Source organism: Gopherus flavomarginatus, chromosome 14, assembly GCF_025201925.1.
Source record: "Gopherus flavomarginatus isolate rGopFla2 chromosome 14, rGopFla2.mat.asm, whole genome shotgun sequence".
Taxonomy (NCBI): Eukaryota; Metazoa; Chordata; order Testudines; family Testudinidae; genus Gopherus; species Gopherus flavomarginatus.
In genome coordinates, this window is record NC_066630.1 from 20,010,758 (window position 1) to 20,030,238 (window position 19,481).

Sequence of the window (19,481 nt, forward strand, 5' to 3'; positions counted from 1 at the left end):
AGAACTTTCTGTGTAATTTTCAAATTGTTGTTTTGACTCATGTGGATGCTTCTTCACATCATAAAAGTGCACCCATAGTTTGGTATAATTGTTTCCATGTGCTAAATAAAGGCAAAGGGATGTTGAGTCAGAATTGAGGTGGATTATATTCTGCAAGGTTGTATAAGGAAGCTTGCACCTTGCCTGTTTACATGAAGTCCGCTCTACTCAGCACCACTTTTCTCTAATACTCTACAAATACTAGATGCTGTTAGTGCTTGGAGAGGCCTCATTTTAAATTCATTGAAACAAGTTATTCAGAGCTTTTCATTTCATACGCTGACCAAATGCTGACCTCAGTTACACCACTGCAACTGCACTGAATATGGTGCTAAATGAAATGTTCATGATTGTGTATTAGCAATGTACAGAAAGTAGAATTGCTGACAAGAAAAATTCATATTCTGTATCTCTAGGCAGATTGTTATTGCTATTCAACATCACCTCCATGCAGATTTTTTTCTAATATCAAAGGTTTGATTTTAAAATTTGAGTTTAGTCTAAGTTAAAGATCTCTAAAAGAACCAATCAGCAAACTTGTAGTCACAGTTGTGCCAGAAAATTTAAGTGAACAACACGTCTTTTCATTCCTAATGTTAACAACAGAGGTTTGTTTTATTTTCTATTTGTTTAAAAGCTGCTTTTCTACCATTTTTTGCATATCTGCTAGTTTCTTAGTCTATTTCTGGTAATGATATTGTGCAAATAACACTGAAACTCACCAAATGTCAAGAAACCTAAATGGGTGCTCCATAAAGTGAAATTACATACGTAACGTAGTTATAGTTCGATGACGCAGAATTACAGGGAGTGAAATTTATCTAGAGCTTGAGCGGGGTAAGAAGCCTATTCTTTCTTTGATACACAGGTATAATTCAATCCATGTTTAAAATCTCATTTTAGTTTTACTTCACAAATTTTCATGTGTGGAAACCGAGATTTAACTGACATTTCACACAAATCTATGTTCCTTGTGTGGCCGGTGCACATCCTCACCAGGAGCGTTGGCACCAATTTAATTACCATTGTGGAACAGCTTCTGAAAGGCAGCAACAATCGGTGTAAGCAACACTGTGTCTACATTGACACTACGTCAGCCTGACTACATTGACCTAAGCACTATGCCTCTTGGGAAGGTGGAGTTAAGTTGGTGAAGTGGGTGAGTTGCATTGATGGGAGCTATGTTTTAGTGTAGATACTTAGAGTTAGGTTGACATAAGCTGCCTTATGTCAATCTAACTCTATAGTATAGACCAGGCCTTAGTCCTAACCTAAAAAGCAGATGCAGAAGAGAGATTTTCAAAGGCACTTAGGCCTTAGGCTCCCAGTTCCCACTGAACGTCAATGGGATTTAGCTCTCATTTGTTCCTTTGAAAATCTTTCATAGTATGCTTCTCTTGGACCAAACAAAGGAATACATGAAACACCAGAGACTCAAACATCTTAAGAATTCTGTTTGTCCAGAGGTCACCAGAAAGGTTCATCACTAGACCTCTAAGCTCAGACTGATACCGAGGGAGTCAGGAAGTCAGAGATATGTGGGAACAGTGATGTTTACCAAATAGAAATTGAATGCAGGAAGCATATACTTCTAAGTCTACAAAGTAAGAAGAAAAACAGACATGATACAGTAATTTACTAAAAAGAACGAGAAGTACTTGTGGCAGCTTAGAGCAGTGGTCCCCAACCTTTTTTGTCTGGCAGGCACGGAGGACCGTGGTGGCAGACAAGCATCTACCGAAATGCCGCTGACAAGCAGCGTCATCCAAAGGTGTTGCCACCAAAATGCCGCTGAATTTCAGCAGATGCTCGTCCGCCGGCCAATATGCAGGCACGCTTAGACGCCCTGGCAGGCACCATGACACCCACAGGCACCGCACTGGGGACCCCTGCCTTAGAGACTAACAAATTTGTTTAGGTGTAAGCTTTTGCACGTTCTTTTTGCTGATGCAGACTAACACAGCTACCACTCTGAAAATAATTTACTATACAGCCAAGATTGTATTGATGCAATTTAACATATAATAGATGTGCAATTTGTTATGAAGTAGCTGTGGAATAATACCAGACAGATCTAGAGAGTTGAATATTAGTGTAACCAGTGTTCAAATCTATGCAACACTTGAAGAAAAAGTGTAAAAGTCTTAACAATGTGGGACTAATCCGATAGCTGAAATAAATGAATCTGCATGTCAACTAACTTGAGTCTATAATCAACTGAGCAGTTCTATTAGTGGAAACTCTTTGGGATGCCTTGGGTCATGTTTGGATAGTTTGCAATGCTAAACAAATCTGATGACATTAGACATACAGTGCTGCTCATCCTGCTCCTGACCTTTATTCCAAAGACACACGAAAAGTATGAATTTTATTTGAGCCCTGCTATGGGAGTGAAGTATTTCTTATTTTGCAACTTTATTATATTTAGCAGAAATTTCTATTGTAATTATGACATGACAGTAATGTTAACAGGACCTCAAAGCTGGATGTTCCCCTGGGGTAAAACAAATGGTAGTTCAAGTGGGGAGGCTGGATATAAAAATTGCTGATTTTTGTATAGCCGTGCCAAATTTGAACAAGGAAAATACTCATTGCTGAACTTTACCCCTAGTTACCTTAGTTCTCCAACTGTAATTGTTGATGATGACTCAAACCCTTGGTGAACTAATTAAGATAGTATACTGTGTTACCAACAGTTGAGAAGACCTCCTCAGCAGTTTTAGTCAAATGATATTGTATAATACACAAAAATAATAGATATGTAATGTGTCATGATACTCTACTACCAGCAATAGTAGAGTATAGGCTACTCTACTGTACTCTAGGCTACCAACCGTAAGTTGTAATGGGCTTTTATTGTACATACTGGAGGACTTGACTTTTAAACAGTCCATTTGCTGGGGGAAAGAACAAGGGAGTCATTAATTTTTGGAAAGTGTTTTTGCCAGAAAGACACAGGCTATAAATCTGGTATATACACAGAAAAGTGACAGCCATTTCAAATGTCCTAACCAGTATGTTTACCATGAGAGAACTGATTATAATTAAATATAATTATGTTAATATTTTATGCTCTGCATTTCAAATAACTGGCTATGTTTTACCCATTGATGGTCTTTCTGAAAACTCATGGGTATATTAATGTTTGCACAGACATGAGCAAACACATACAATTTAGCAAAAAAAAATCTTATTCAAATCCAGTTATATTTCATTGGTTTCTTGTTGACCATCAGCCATTTTTGCGTACCCATGTTAGCTGTTTGTTTCTATCTGAAATGTTTTCCTGCTAAAATGGGTACTCTACCTACTTCCTTTAAAAAAAAAAATTGTGAAGGGCGCTGGGTATATTTCTTCTGCTTTTCTGAATGTTTTATTAAAAAATATCTAGAAATAGTTAACACAACTGCTTTTTTCTGCTCTCTAAGGGGTCGCCTGGCCTGATATGCACCGTCTGGCAGACAGAGTCCATCTGGAAGAGCTGACTAAAATTGGCATCCTGAAAGGCAATGTAGATGACATGGTGAAGGTTCATCTGGGTGCAATATTTATGCCACACGGACTTGGACATCTGCTTGGAATTGATGTGCACGATGTTGGAGGCTACCCAGAGGTTAGTGCTAGCTGATTTGCAGATTAACCCTTCTGACTTAAGTAGGCATTTCTTTTAGTTTCACAGTCAGTAGTGTCTTCTCTGGTTAGGAATTGATGTGCACTGAAGTTTTTCTTTGCTAGTGTGGTATTTCATGTGGTTTTCCTGAAATTAAATAATTTCATCAACACGTGGAATGCCTACTCATGCTGTGGGGAGTCTTAGCGTTCCTAATGCTCCTATGAATAAGGTGCAAGAGTGTGTTTTATTTTCAGTTGGTCCATTTGTTGCATCTATTTATTCAGCAGCAGCTGCGTGATCAGCAGTGTGCTCGTGCAGGAGGATGTGTTCCCTGCCTCAAAGAGTTTATGATCTAAAAAGACCACACCAAAAAAAATAAAACCCAACTTTTTAAGGATGAGGGAAAGGATTAACAACTTTGAAGCAGGGTTATCAGGGTAACAGTTGGCACATCGCTTGATAGAGCCATCATTTTGCATGTGTATGTATTTTATATTAAAAATTTAGTTTGCAGGATGGCATTTGTTAATGGAAAAAAGAAGTTGGCAAGGTGGGAGAGGTAATATCTTCTATTGGACCAACTTCTGTTAGTGAGAGCATGAGGTTGGGCAGCTGGGGTGCTGCCGTTGTAGAAGAGGGCAATGATAAAGATGTGACTAACACCCAATGGCAACGCAGCAGTGAGACCTATTAAGGCCTCTGATTTTTCGACTGCAAAATTAAAAATGTACTCTGAAGCTATAGTCAGCCTGCGTCTTGTGAAATCCCATAAGACACAATATCCCTGTTTCCTTTCATTTCCAACAATAATTGCTAATACTTCTGTTCATCAGCCAGCACCTCTATTGTGGTCTGAGCAGTTTTAGAGGGATTGATGCAAAAATACACATTTGAGAATATGCAACTTTTCAAACAAAATGGTTTTTTTACTTATGATTAGGCTCAGTATCAACACTCCCAGCCTTGACACATGCTTCAAAAAACATTTGCCTCCTAGGAAATGCCATTTTAAAGTCTACATTCATTCTGAACCTCAACGGTTCCTGCAAGAAGTCTGAATGGTGTTGGAGGTGACAGAGCCCACCCTCTGACAGCAATGCAGGATAAGGCCCTAAATGGGACTGATGACAAACTCTTGACAGAGTAGATGCAGATATGCCTGGAAAAATAAAACACACACCTGCGAGGAGCACACACCTTGTCAATACATAATGCACATCCCTGCAGTTCTTTCATGGAGATTTTTAGAGGAAAGATACTTTGCAAAAAGGAGAAATATCTCTTGAAGGGAGGAGGGAGATACGGTCCCTCCCAAACACCTGCCCACGGGCTTTTCCCTGGCTGCCCATTTTCCTACATTGAAGTCTAGTTCCAGTGAATCATTGGCTTATTTTTCCAACATGGGTCACCATATATTCATTGGCTGTAGTGTGTCACTCAGTGTATTGATCAGCAGTAGGCGTAGAAAGAACCGAACTGTTAGGTATCTCCACAAGCCTTTGCACTCTTTTCAAACCTAAGAGCATGACTGTTGTGTCTATACTACACACGTTGCAGAACCGGACTGTTAGGTCTCTCCACAAGCCTTTGCAATCTTTTCAAACCTAAGAGCATGATTGTTGTGTCTATACTACACACATTGCAGAAGGAGAGTCTCCTGAGACAATCTGGTTGCTATTAAAATGTTTTTCTCTATCCTTCTATTACTAATTTTAAACAAAACTATGTGGCGCATACATTTTTCTCTCTTCAGTTCAATTTTAAAATGCATATTTTTCTGAAAAGAAAAAAGAGTTTAAAAGTGAATGTGGTTTGTTAGTGTGAGAATCAGCTTGAGTGGGATTCTTGCGTCAGTTCTTAGTCCACAACTGCTGCTTCTGCATAATAATTGGTTTAGGCTACTGTCATAAACAGATTGTTAAGGGTTAATGTCTCTTGTACCTGTAAAGGGTTACAAGCAGGGAACTGAACACCTGACCAGAAGACCAATCAGAAGACAAGATACTTTTAAATTTGGGTGGAGGGAAGTTTTTTTGTGTGTGTTCTTTGTCCATTGTGGGTTCTTCTCTTGCGGGGTCTGAGAGAGACCAGACATTACTACAGGCTCTCTAAGTTTCTTTTCAAATAGTAATTAAAAACAGGCTTTTTGATTGTTTTACTCTATTTGCAGTTGTGGATCTGGCTGGTTAACTTTTATATGTGTAGTTGCTGGGAATATTTTGATTTGTATTGATACTGGGGAGAGAGTCTCTTTCTGGTGTCTGTAAGCTATAGGACCCTGTATATTTACATCTTGAAGTTACAGAGATAATTCTTTACTTTTTCCTTGCTTTTATTAAAAGATTTCTTTTTTAGAGATTTCTTTTTTTCCCTTGTTTCCCTGTTTTATTCCAGGGGATTGGGATAACTCACCAGGACAGGTGGGGGAGACGGGGGCGGGGAGGAGAGATAGAATCTCTCTCTCTGTTTTCCTTGAATCTGTTTGCCTCTTTGTGGAAGAGAAGGGAGATGCTTCTCTGTATGGTGATTTAGAGGTTGGATCAGTATCTCTCAGGATAGCCCAGGGAGGGAAATTCTGAGAGGGGGAAAGGTGGGGGGGAATGGTTTATTTCTCCTTGTTTTAAGAACCCAAGGGATCTGGGTTCTTGGGGTCCCCAGGGAAGGTTGGGGAGGTCAGAGTGCCCCAAAACACTATATTTTTGGGTGGTGGCAGTGCTACCAGATCTAAGCTGGTAATTAAGCTTAGAGGATTCAGGTGCTAGTATCTCATTTTCTGAACTCTTAAGGTTCAGTTCTGAGAGGGAATGCTATGACAGCTACATAGGAGAAGAACTTAAGGCACTGGTGTGAGTGTACATACATACCTATGCCGAAAGAATTGCCTTCTACAATCACTAGTTGGTCTTTATATGTAATCATATTCTGGCCACTTAGTTGAAGAGCACTGAAAAGTTTTCTTTCTCAAGTACAAGCACGATATGCAGCTTCTCTTGTTCTTAAAAGATGGGTGACAAATGTCTTAAAGCCTGACTAGAATAATAACAGAAAATAACCATGATGAAATGTTCTAAATAATGATGTAATGTGTGTGTCAATGCAGTCTGATTATGGCCTGGTCTATGTAAGGAAATTAGGACAGTGTTCAGGGATGTGAAAAACCCACACCCCAAAGCGATGCAATTAAATCGACCTTAACCTTCTGTGTAGGCAGTGCTAGGTTGACAGGAGAATTCTCCCATTGACCTTGCTACTGCCTCTCAAGGAGGTGGAGTACCTATGCCAAGGGAGAACACCTTCTGTTGGTGTAGGTAGTGTCTTCACTGAAGTGCTACAGCAGCGCAGCTTTAGTGATACAGCTACACTACTGCAGCATTTTAAGTGTAGACAAGCCCTAATATAGAATAATGACTAATACGCTTTTCAGAGCATTAATAACATCATTTCCTAGAATTAGAAGAACTATTTTTGTGTATTAAATGCATTCTCTGAGTGCTATGTGAATTTGACAATAGTTATCATTTCCCCCAAAATTAATTTGATGGTTCATTAATAGTGCCTGAAAGAAGAGATTCTGTAATTTTACACTCAACAATGAGACATTCGCAACAGTCTAAAAAACAAACTGTAACGGCCAAGGAGTTTGGCTGATATGATAATAAATAAAGCTAGTTTCAATATTTTCGGAAAGATTTTTCCTTGTTTTTTATTTTTTTAGTATCACAAGATTTTAAAAGAAAAAATGTTTTCAATAATGTGTCATACATTATTAGAAATGTTAGAAATCAGTTACAGGAGCTTTTTAGGCATGATATTAATATATTTAGGATCATGTTTATGTTGGGGTGAGGGGTCATTCATGTACCATGATCCTATTGGATGTTTCTTTTTTAAAAGCTACATTTCACAGTTATGATGTTAAATACTGATGGAGATGTCATTTGAAAGCTGTGTTAGATTTCTCCCCAATAAACCACGGTGTTTCACATTATCTTAGTTATGCCACATAATGGCTGCTCTTTGGGGATTGCCTTTTTAAGGCGAGGGAAAAAATCATATGCAAACATTTGAACCTATGTTTTATTTTAAACATTACGGTGTATAGTTAATAACTGACACACAATTACAGAAATGCGAGTGTACTGGAATGGGCTTTTCAGTTGTAATTTAATGAAAAAGGAACAAATTAAATTGAACCCTTTGCTGTGTGCAAAGTTCATCGCTAACTTTTATGGCACAGACAGTTAGTGGTCCTTTGCCCTCTGTCCATGCTGTTCTCTCACCTCATGCTGGCATTGAACACTCATCGCAGGAGCGACTTGGCAGATTCAAGGGAGATCTGCTAGTGGACTACAGAATCTAAGACCCCAGTCAACGCACAGTCAGCCTTTGGAACTCATTGCCAGGGAATGTTGTGAAGGCCAAAACTATAATTGGGTTCAAAAAAGAATTAGATAAGTTCCTGGAAGATAGGTCCATCAATGGCTATTAGCCAAGATGATCAGGGACACCACCCCATGCTCTAGCTGTCATAAGCTTCTAACAGAAGCTGGGAATGAACAATGGGATGGATCACTCAGTATTTGCCCTGGTCTGTTCATTCCCTCTGAAGCACGTGGCATTGGTTACCACTGGAAGACAGGATGCTGAGCTAGATGGACCATTGGTCTGACTCAGGATGGCCATTCTTATGCTTCATATACTTACGCCCTTACTTAACTTTAAGCATATGAGTAGTGAAACTACTTCCACTTATAGTTTAATGTTTGTGTAATCTTTTGAAGGCCCAAGAGCCAAGTAAGTTTTAGAACAGGTGAGAGGAATTAGTAAAGTAGGATATCTCCTGCACTTTTAAAATTAACTACAGGATATACATTTTCTAAGGCCAGAGTCTCACGTACAGAGAGAAAACCCAGAATTTTTCTTCAATTAGATATAAAGCAACAGATTCTTCTGCTCCATCACAGACCTTTCTTCATTACAAATCAGTAGTTGTTCCAGCTACACCGGAAGAAAGACAAGATGCAATGGATGTGATTTAATTAGACTGCAACTTTATTCACGTAGAATATCTGGAAATAACCAGCAATAAATTGTTTTGAGCAGGTCATCATTAGTTCCTTAATTGTTTCCCCCCTTACTTGGAAGAGTTGCTGTCAACCCTCTTACAACCCAACCTGGTCCCAGCCAGCCCGTTTCTGGGCCTCCTCATATGAGGATGAATGAGTCTGGAAAAAGGACGGGGAATTGGCTCCCACCTGCACCAGATATTAGGAGCCCTGAACCCCCACTTCTCCAGCTTCTTTAAAGGGATGTCAAGTATCAGAGGGGTAGCCGTGTTAGTCTGGATCTGTAAAAGCAGCAAAGAGTCCTGTGGCACCTTATAGACTAACAGACGTTTTGGAGCATGAGCTTTCGTGGATGAATGCATGCATCCAACGAAGTGGATATTCACCCACAAAAGCTCATGCTCCAAAACGTCTGTTAGTCTATAAGGTGCCACAGGACTCTTTGCTGCTTTTAAAGGGATGCTTTCTTCTAAATCCCCTTCCAATCCATTTTATTTGAGAACCATATCCCCTCTGTGGGAAGTACCTCCACTAGACATCTTCCACAAGGAGTGCCCCCAGCACCTGATTCAGCCACTTCCTGTTCCTCCCTGCTCTGTCCAGGTAGATTCTGCTCGCCATCTCCATTTGGAGAAGGGACCTCATATAAGGGCAAACAACCGCCATACTTCCAACCAGCTGGAGAAGGACCCACGACATTCAGTTGCAGTGATCCAGTTTCTACAAAAGCTCATATAGCATACAGAGTTGCTTTCTTTTCCCTTATGTGTTTCAGGAAAGGAGTTGTTTATATACATAAATCAAAATTAACAAATGTTAGTTCTCTTTTATATTTTACAATCTATTTTAAGGGCTATATATTCAAATTCTGACTAATCTGTGTCTTCAGTTTTGCAGATGCAGTCAGTTGTGGGTGCATAGGAATTTAGGGATAAGATTTCAAATACATTAAGCTCTCCGTTGCATGTTTATAAAATGAGTGTAATTGTATGCTAACTTTATGAACAAACACTTAAGCTGAATATAGATTGAGTGCATATAGTCATGGAATTTCATTCTCAAATTAAACATGCATTTGCATACCTAACCCATTCAGTGTGCAGCAGCAGTCAGAAAAGCTAACAGACTGTTATGAACCATTAGGAAAGGGACAGAAAATATTATAATGGCACTATATAAATCCATGGTACACCCACACCTTGAATACTGCATGCAGTTCTGAACAGCCCAGCTCAAAAAAGATATATTAGAATTGGAAAAAGTACAGAGAAGGGCAACAAAACTGGGGTATGGAGGGATATGGAGCAGGTTTCATGTAAGGAGAGATTAAAAGGACTAGGACAGTTCATTTTAGGGCACTGGTAGATTGGCACTGCTGTAATCCATGCATGCCATGCCAATCAATGTTGATTTAGCGGATTTGGTGAAGACACACTAAATCGATGGGTGAGCACTCTCCCATCGATTTGTGTACTCCCATCTCCCCGAGAAGCATAAGGGAAGTTGACAAGAGACACTCTCCTGTCGACACGGCACAATGTAGCCACCGTGGTAAGTGGATCTAACTACATCGACTTCACTTACGTTATTCGCATAACTTAGATCGATTTACTGCGGTAGTATAGACTAGCTCTTAGAAAAGAGAATCCTAAGGGGGGGGATATGGTAGAGACTTATAAAATCATGAATGGTGTGGAGAAAGTGAATAAGGGAGTGCTATTTACTCCTTCACATAACATAAGAAGCAGAGGTCACCCAATGAAATTCAGAGGAAACAAGCTTAAAACAAAAACAAGGAAGTACTTCTTCATACTATGTACAGTCAACCTGTGGAACTCATTGCCAGGGGATGTTGTGAAGGCCAAAAATATAACTGGGTTCCAAAAAGAATTAGATACATTCTTGGAGGATAGGTCCAGCAAGATGGTCAGGTATGCAATCCTGTGCGCTGTCCCTCTAAACCTCTCACTGCCAGAAGCTGGGACTGAATGACGGGATGGATCACTCAATAATTGCTCTATTCTATTGGTTCCCTTTGAAAAATCTGGCACTGTCTGTTGTTGGAAGAAAGGATATTGGGCTAGATGGTCCATTGCTTTGACCCATTATGGTTATTCCTCTATTATGTTCACATTTCAGATGACTAGATAACTCTATCTACAAGTGATTGAGCATGTAAAATTACAGGGCCAAAATTAGTTTGGTTTTGAAAATATGATGGATTGGGAGTTTGGGGAGAGGAAGAAAACTTTTAAAATTTTGATCTCTGAGGCACTTTAACATCTGCCTCTGTGAATTCTATGCAGAGTTTAGGCTTTAATACTACCAGTGTTGTATCAGGAAATCAATGCAAGTAATTCTGCACACATCTGAATTAACCATCAACCTTTCTACTGTATTTTTCTTAATTAAATTATAAATATACACAGTTGGACACTGCAGCATGAACACACCGCTTGTCCATGTTAACTAAAAGAAGGGTCTTGGCTATGTTTCATTTTCTTATGAGGAGATGATACATTTTAAATATATTTTATAGATTGTGAAGTTCTTTTGGTGTGTTTAACATTCACCAAGTAGGCTGCTTTTATGAGGAATTTCACAATGCTGTTTGTGTGCTTATTACACACTATGCACATGCTTGCCGTATCCTGTCCTATATTCTAATTAGCTAAGAAGAAGTTACTTGCTTTTGGCTGAGAGAATTTTTGAAAGCATTAAAAATTATTTTAAAAAAGAAAAACTTTCCAAGTACTTATTATTCAACTATTTTTCAAGTATAAGCAGCTAAATTTGGAATAATACAGTAAGTTTTTCATCTCCTAATTTCTATCCATCACAAAGTATGCTGTGTTCCAAAAACTGATTCCAGACATTGTCATCTTAGATTAGTTATTCATTAGTAGCCAGGTTTTTGCAAAATTGGCAGTAATATTTTTTTCCAGTAAGCAGCTTTTACATGCAGCATTCGGTAAGCACTTTCTTACCCTGACAGCAACACTGCAAAATATATGCAAATATCCTATAAAAATAATGTTTTGTTCAAAATATATATTATCTTTCTTTTGTTGCTTTGTAAAAGCTTTTAGTTTTGGCAAACAATGTTGGTGGTATATAAACTACATTTATGGCCAGATTTTCCAAAGAATTTAGCACCTAACAGCTCCCATTTAAAGATCTAAATAAGTGCCCTGGTTTTAAGAAGTTCTCTGCAGTGAGCCGCCCTCATGGAAAACCTTGCTCTAAATAGCGTACTTCTTGATGGGAGCTGCTGGATACTGAACACTTTTGAAAATTTGGCTGCTTCATTTAGGGTCCTAAATGGGAGTTGAGCAGGCCTGAAAATCTGGGCCCAGTGCTATATGCTAAGTGCTTCAGGAAAATCTGGCCCTTAGTCAGAAAAAGCTAACTTCAGAATATGAAATCTCCATTAGGTTTGGCGTCAACCATAACATTTAATCATGGATACAGTTTTCCCCCACACTTTCATTTGTTTTCTGAGTAAATTCCTTATGAGATATAAATGAGGATTTGAGCCTGTTCAATTGAAAAATGTTAAACGTTTTACATTGGAAGACATGGTTGAAATTTTCTTTTAAATCCCAATTCCTTGTCTCTTGATTCTTGAGGTGTTTCAATTTCATGTTGTATTGATTGGCTGTAAGGCTCTGTAAAACACTAAGTATATTTTAAGGTGTTCTGCAATAACAAATCAGTTAATTTAAATTGGGTTAACAGCTGTCCCTTGGACATCTCAAGTTATAAAAAAAAAAAAAAAGTTGTAGAATGTATCTTTACTTTGAACATCTCTGGTCTTAATTGCATATGTTCCTTGTTCCTAGATGTATACATTTACAATTAGCCATACTAAAATGCATATTGTTTGCTTGCACCCTGCTTACCAAATGATCCAGATTGTTCTGTACCAGGGACCTGTCCTCCTCATTATTTATCACTCCCACAATTTGTGTGTCATGGGCAAACTTTATATCAGTAGTGATTTTGTTTTCTTTCAGGTCATTAATAAAAATGTTAAAATAGCATAGGGCCAAGAACTGATCCATGTGGAACGCTACTGTTAGCTCACTCGTTTGAAGATGATTCCCCTTTGACAATCACTTGTGTAGGGTTAGTTCTGAGTTCATCATTATCACTGTAATAAATTGTGTATCTGGAGTGAAGATAAGGAGGTACTCGCTACTCTTTCTTTATCTTTTCATTTTCATTCAGCCCCTTTTCTGCAGTATACTGCAATGTGGGCCATCTTGGCAATGAGCAGGAAAAGTATTGCCAAGAAGAAAATTTGCAAAGGCTTCCCATATGGAAAAATCCTATAGACTTTAATAGGGATGAAACCAATCAGGTTCTACAGAAATTAGCCTGAAAAACCAAGGTGTTTAGTACAGAATAGGTCCTTTCTATAAGACTTTTAAAGCAACCTATATAATTTTAATGGAGTATTATACCCTGGCTATGTAATTTTACAGATGTGGAGAAAAGTTGTCATCAGGGCCAGTGCAACCATTTAGGCGACCTAGGCAGTCGCCCAGAGCACTAGGATTTGGGGGACGCCATTTTCTTCAGCAGCGACTGCGGCAGCCGGATCTTCAGCCACCCGCTCGCCGCTGGCATTTAGGTGAAGGGAGCTGGGGCGGGGGAGCGCGCGAAGGGCCGCCTGCAGCAACTAGGGGCGGGAGCGGCACGCAGGGGAACTCCCCGCCCCAGCGCACCCGTGCCCTGCCTCCTCCCCGAGCACGCCGTGGTTGCTTCACTTCTCCCACCTCCCAGGCTTGTGTTGCCAATCAGCATAGGCACCGCAAGCCTGGGAGGTGGGAGAAGTGAAGCAGCCATGGCATGGTCAGGGTGCTTGTGCTCTTGCACGGAGCAGGGGTGAGATGGGGCGGGGGGGGTGCCCTCAGGGTGGGGGGTGGGGAGCTGCCGCGTGGGGGGAGCTGCCGTGGGGGAGTGCCTCAGGGTGGGGGCGCGGGGGTGGGGAGGGTGCAAGGTGGAAGTTTCGCCTAGGGCACAAACATCCTTGCACCGGCCCTGGTTATCATTCTCTATCAAGTCCCAAAGGCCTTTTCTGCGAGGGCTTATTCTAAAGTTTTTGAATTTACAGGTTGTAGTAGAAAAAACGGTTTTTAACATAAACAGAAAAGGAAGAAAGCTCATTCATGATACAGTGCAGCCCCTTACCTACCAAGTTATGAAACTTTGACTTCTCAGGGCCTTTACCCCTTCATTTGAATATCAGGAAACTGATTTTGTTTTGTGTTTCTTTTTAATTAATACTCAGTCAAAAAACCTTTACATCTGGGAGAGGGAGTTTAGATCTGAATTTTGCAGTGTCAGTCCATCTCTGTTTTTAAACAAGGACTAACGTACATATAGGTGGTGTATTCAGAGCAATTTACTGATTGTGATAATGTACACCTCTACCCCAATATAATGTGAGTCGATATAACACAAATTTGGATATAACACGGTAAAGCAGTGCTCTGAGGGGGGACAGGGCTGTGCACTCCAGCGAATTACAGCAAGTTCAGTATAACGCAGTTTCACCTATAACGCGGTAAGATTTTTTGGCTCCCGAGGACAGTGTTATATCGGTGTAGAGGTGTAGTTATCTTTTAAACAATACACAGAAAATAAGCTGTAAAAAGTATTACTATGGGGTGAGTTTCCAGTTTTGTGCCTTTGGGTTCTTAGAAAGGCAATTCCTATCAACATTAATGACAAAAGGCCCACAAAAGAAAAAGCCCAGAATATCCTACAGATGTTCTCTGTCTGGAACAAAAAAAAGTCATTTGAGTATTAAAACATTGGGTATTAATGTTCTCCTATTCTTTCTGATTATATTGTAGCTGCCAACATGGTGATTTTACCATTCAGTATCTGCCATTTACACTCATTCCTGATTTGAATTAAATCTGTTGAAATAGAATAAAACATTCAGTATTTTCCAGTACTTTCATAATGGCAGCAGGAGAACTTATGACATCTGAGAATGGGGAAGCAGAAATGACGTGGAAAGTTAAGATCAGAACCAAATTACAGGAGTAGATTAAAATCCCACTGTACCTGACTCCAAACATCCAGTGCTACTTGTAATAAATGACAGATAATTCTGCTTCCTGATGCTCTTCCCGTTATTGCAAGGAAAGTTTAGAGTACCTTTTAAACTTCATGCCAAGCTTGGTACCTATGAAAAGAAGAAAAACTTTTTAATATAAAAATAGCTAAATTACATTGTGGTCTCAGTTTCCCCAGTGTTAACTTTTAGTTGCATCCCAAAAGCTCTGACAAGTATTTATATTATCCTCCAGAAAAGGAAACTGTGTCTCCCAGGTACCAGGAGAATTATATGGAGTTTGAAGCAGGTACTCATCTAACCTGCTGTCAGTTTCAAACTCTGTTGACTAGCAGCTCCTTTAGCTGGCTGGAGTCTGCTAGGGCTGTCGATAAAACCCAGACAGAATGGTAACTGGAGATTACTTAATTCACTGAACAAGAGAACCAAAGATTTAGGGAGAAAGGACCAAGAGACAAATTGTATGAAATTCAAGGTTTTATTTTATTGTTAGCCATTCAGGACTCTTTCCCCCCACCCCCTACAATAAATGAGCTCATTAGACATAGATGTGAAGAATGGGTGACTGATAGAACAACTTAACTCTTATTTTTAATATAGATTTAGTATAATATAAATGTTGTTAGTATGATTATTTAAATATTTAATTTTTAATTAGAGAACATAGTCATGATTGCAGTGCACTGGATGTGATCTAAAATTGAGATCCCAACAACTTGTGCTAGCTAAAGATCCCATGGCAACTTAATAAGAAAAAGTACCAATGTATAGTTTGAAACAGTCTAAGAGCCTAGCCCTGTGAATATTGCCCGGAGTTTACAACTACAAATAGTGATATTGGACCAGATCTTGGTACCTGCTACAGCCACTTTGAGCTATCCTAATCAGGCTGATATGGATTCTCTGTGAGAACTGTGGAAGGATGTGACCAGAGCATCTCTACACTCAGGCAATCTCTGTCTGATATAATGGCTCCTGGGGAGCCATTAGCAGCTGATACAGCTAACACATGCCTGGGGCTCCCTCTTAGGTCCTGTGCCAAACACAACTCGAGGACCCACGGACTGGGGACACTAACCTCACTGGAATTACCCAATTACATATAAGCATTACATCTGGTAACGTTACCAGGACTGGACTCTAAGTTAATAAAACACTTTGGATCCCTTAGTGGAAAAAGTAATTATAAATATAAGATATTGTGTTATTGTTATTTTTATTCTTATCAACTCCTGATGATGGCAAGATGTCCATGTACTGAGGCCGCCCTTTAGTTTTAATTGGATCCTTTTACTAAGAGATAATCAATGTCTTTTTTCACCTCTGAATTTCCTTTTTATTCCAAAAGAAATCTGTATTTCATATTACTGCCCACTTATCTTAATTTGAACTTTTATTTTGATCACATAGTAGAATACTCAGTTTACATAATAATTCTGTTGTTCCCTTGACAGTTCTTGTTGCCTAGATTTGCTGTTTTTTGTTACCTTACATGAACCATTAATTGGAATCCAATGTTCTTGGCAGGAGAACACTTGCAAATGACAGTGTCATACATCTGTGCTTACCGTGGGCCTGAACCAATTTTCAAATGCAAATAGAACTTCAAAATAAAGTCACAGGGCTAGACTATGGTTTTGGATACTGTTTGTTGCTTGATGTGTACAATAAGATAAACAGTTCTTCAAAAGCAAGGCTTCCCAAGATACCACTGAATGTACCTTTTTAGGTGCATGGGTGATAAAATGTTTACTGTACTGTTGTTCTACATTTCACTTTGGGGCAGGGATTGCCTTTTTGTTGCTTGTACAGCACCTAGCAAAATGGGGTCTTGGTCCATGACTAGGGCTCCTAGGCACTACTGAAATACACATAATAAAGTCTAGTGATGCAGCACTTTCATTTTGATCCTCCAGTTCAGCTCTCAACAAGCAGCAATGCTATAGAGAGTATTCAGTGCTTGATTCAAGGTGTTAGTTATTTGGATGAGAATGCTGTATGGAAACTTAACTTATAAAAGGGAGAAAATCTAACGGAGGATTCTGGGGTCAATGGGACATATTTTGCCCACCAGGTTATGCACCCAATACAATATGATCTTTAGTAGGATGGCCCTGGAAACAGCAGTATTCCTATTTTCAGGCCTGTACCAGGGACCCTGCCAGTTTTACAGAAAAGAGTTAGTCTAGCCCAGTTTTTGTAAATAGCCTCAGCAGACTCTGCTTCTAAAGGATATGTCTACACTGCAATTAAAAACCAGGGTTGGGCTAAATGTCTGTTTAATTGTGGTGTAGATCTTGGGCTGCGAGGTGTGAGGGTCCCAGAGCTCGGGCTGCAGTCCAAGCCTGAATGTCTACACCGCAATTAAACAGTCCCTTAACCTGGGCCCCACAAGCCTGGCAAGCACAGACCAGCTGCGGGTTTTTAATTGCAGTGTAGACACGCTCAGAGAAGCTGCCAGCCACCTGAGCTGATGAATTTGATAACGAATGAGATGAGTGCTAGTATGTCTAAAAAACCTGGTACCGTGTAAGGTACTCAAATATCAGAGTGGTGAGCATGATACGGGTATGTCTACACTGCAATGGATGGGGATTGCAGTTTAGATAGGCATACCTGTGCTAATTGTAATCTAGTTTAATGTGGCTAAAAATATCAGTGTAGATATGGTGGCATCGGTTGTACAAGCGCTTCTGGAACCCAGAGTACTTACTATGTTGCTAGCCCAGGCCAGGCTCTATGCCACTATGTCTTGCTGCCTTTTTTAACTCGTTAGCTAGATTACAGCTAATGTGGGCATGTCTACCAAGCTGCAATCACACTTCCAGTTGTGATGTAGACATACCCTGAATGTACCTAGAGAGACAGCAAGATCTCTTCCACCTTAACCTGTCACATATTGATACTCTGCCCCTTTTCCTTCCCCACGTGCGAGGCCGCTAATAAGCTACTAACTAGTTCTGCCTTACACATGGGAAAAGGAGGGTGCTCTTAGGTTGAGAGAGGAAGAGGAGGAACTGGTCTTATTTCCTTTTTCTTTCACACATTGCCAAACCCTCCAGTGCACACATTGCTGCCCCCCCATCCCCCAAAGAGTGCCATTAACTCCCCTACTTCGGCCCCAGCAACAGGGTTCCTGATCTGTAACTTTGAAAATCTGATCTCCCCAATCTTTACTCTCTGCTGGAGTTTGTCTCCCATGACAGTTTGGTGCACAAATTTAGCCTTATCCCATAACCACGTCCCCAGCCGCTACTAAAATCTAAAGAACCTGGGATTGGAACTTAGAGCAAAAATACGTTGCTGTCAAAAAACAGCAGATTGCCACGAGAGCAGTTGTAAATTACTTTGTGCGTATTGATAGCAAACATTTGTCATCTCTGGGGAGGAAGTGTTAAAAGCAGTATTTGACTGCAAGCAGGACAGATAAAGCATCTGTGCCTTGTTCTAAAAGCTGAACTTAAAGATCTTAACAGTGAGCACCAATACTTTTTTATAAGAAAATGTGTCTCATCTCATTTGTTTTAAGTGGAAAGTAATAATTACAAAAACAGTGTCAATGATGCCTTCAGAGTTTTTTTTTTTGGCATCTGGGTTATTTTCATTGTATATCAATTTATCTAGCAAATGGCTTGGAATGGTTTGCAAAAAGGAATTTAAAACCAAAATTGGGGAGATAAAAGTCAAATATGGTGTGTTAGTTCAGGGGAAGTTTGTATAAAGCTGCTTAGATATATTTGTAAAAACTCCAAACGGCCCCTCTACTAATCTAATTCTTTACAGCTCATGAAAGAGATGAATCCACAAAACTGGATGCCCTTATTTCCTTGGCTTTAAGCATTACAAAATGAGACCAAGATGACATTGCTCACAGGACAGCAGTGAAGGAAAGATGCTCCATCTCTGTTCAATTATAAATAGATCTTAAATAAGTAACGTATTGATCATTTCAGCATTTAAGACATATACAAATTCTAAATAGTGATTGTCTCCCAATCATAGCTCAGCAAGATGATTACATCTGAGCTGCCCTGTTTTAGATTAATCCTGGTGAATAATAATCATAAAATCCTGATCAAAACTCATGAAAGCAAACAAACAAGACTGGGTTTATCAAATATACACTGGAAATGTTCAAAACACGATTCCTAAATAACAGTGGCCTTATTTTCAGAGGCTGCAGTACCCACAATTGCCACTGAAGTCAGTGATAGAGGTGAAAATCACATCTGAAAATCAGGCCATTCTTTTAGCTCCTTAAATATGAATTACGCACCCACCTTTGAAAATATTTGCCAGGGTAGACATCATACGTGAGAAGAGACTAAATACCCAAAACGGGAAACCCCAAATACAGTTTAGGTGACTGGCAAAAATAAAATAAACTTTATTGCTTGAAATTGCCATTTAGTATTGATGAGAAATAAACTTTCTCTGAACTGAAAATCAGAGCTTTTGAGCAAATAGGGGTAATGTGAGTATTATACACTTTGAAAGGGGACAGTTCACTGAAAACTAAAATATGGCTGATTCAGGCCCCTCATTCTGCCACCTGACATACCTTGGTTCATTATTATGCCTAGCCTCTGTCCCTCAGCTGACAAAGGCTGAAGTTACTGGAGAGGAAACCTGCTTAATACCTGGAGAAAGGAAGTGTTCACTGCACCATTAT

General features: G+C 39.6%; 1 protein-coding gene across 2 annotated transcripts in view; it reads left to right on the top strand.

The window, feature by feature from the left end:
• Positions 1–19,481, top strand: part of PEPD (peptidase D) — a 225,587-nt gene that overhangs the window by 194,894 nt on the left and 11,212 nt on the right. For both annotated transcript variants that reach the window (XM_050922831.1, XM_050922832.1), the window contains one exon: positions 3,468–3,652. In XM_050922831.1, the coding sequence (XP_050778788.1) occupies positions 3,468–3,652 (185 nt within the window). The remainder of the gene's footprint in view (positions 1–3,467; positions 3,653–19,481) is intronic.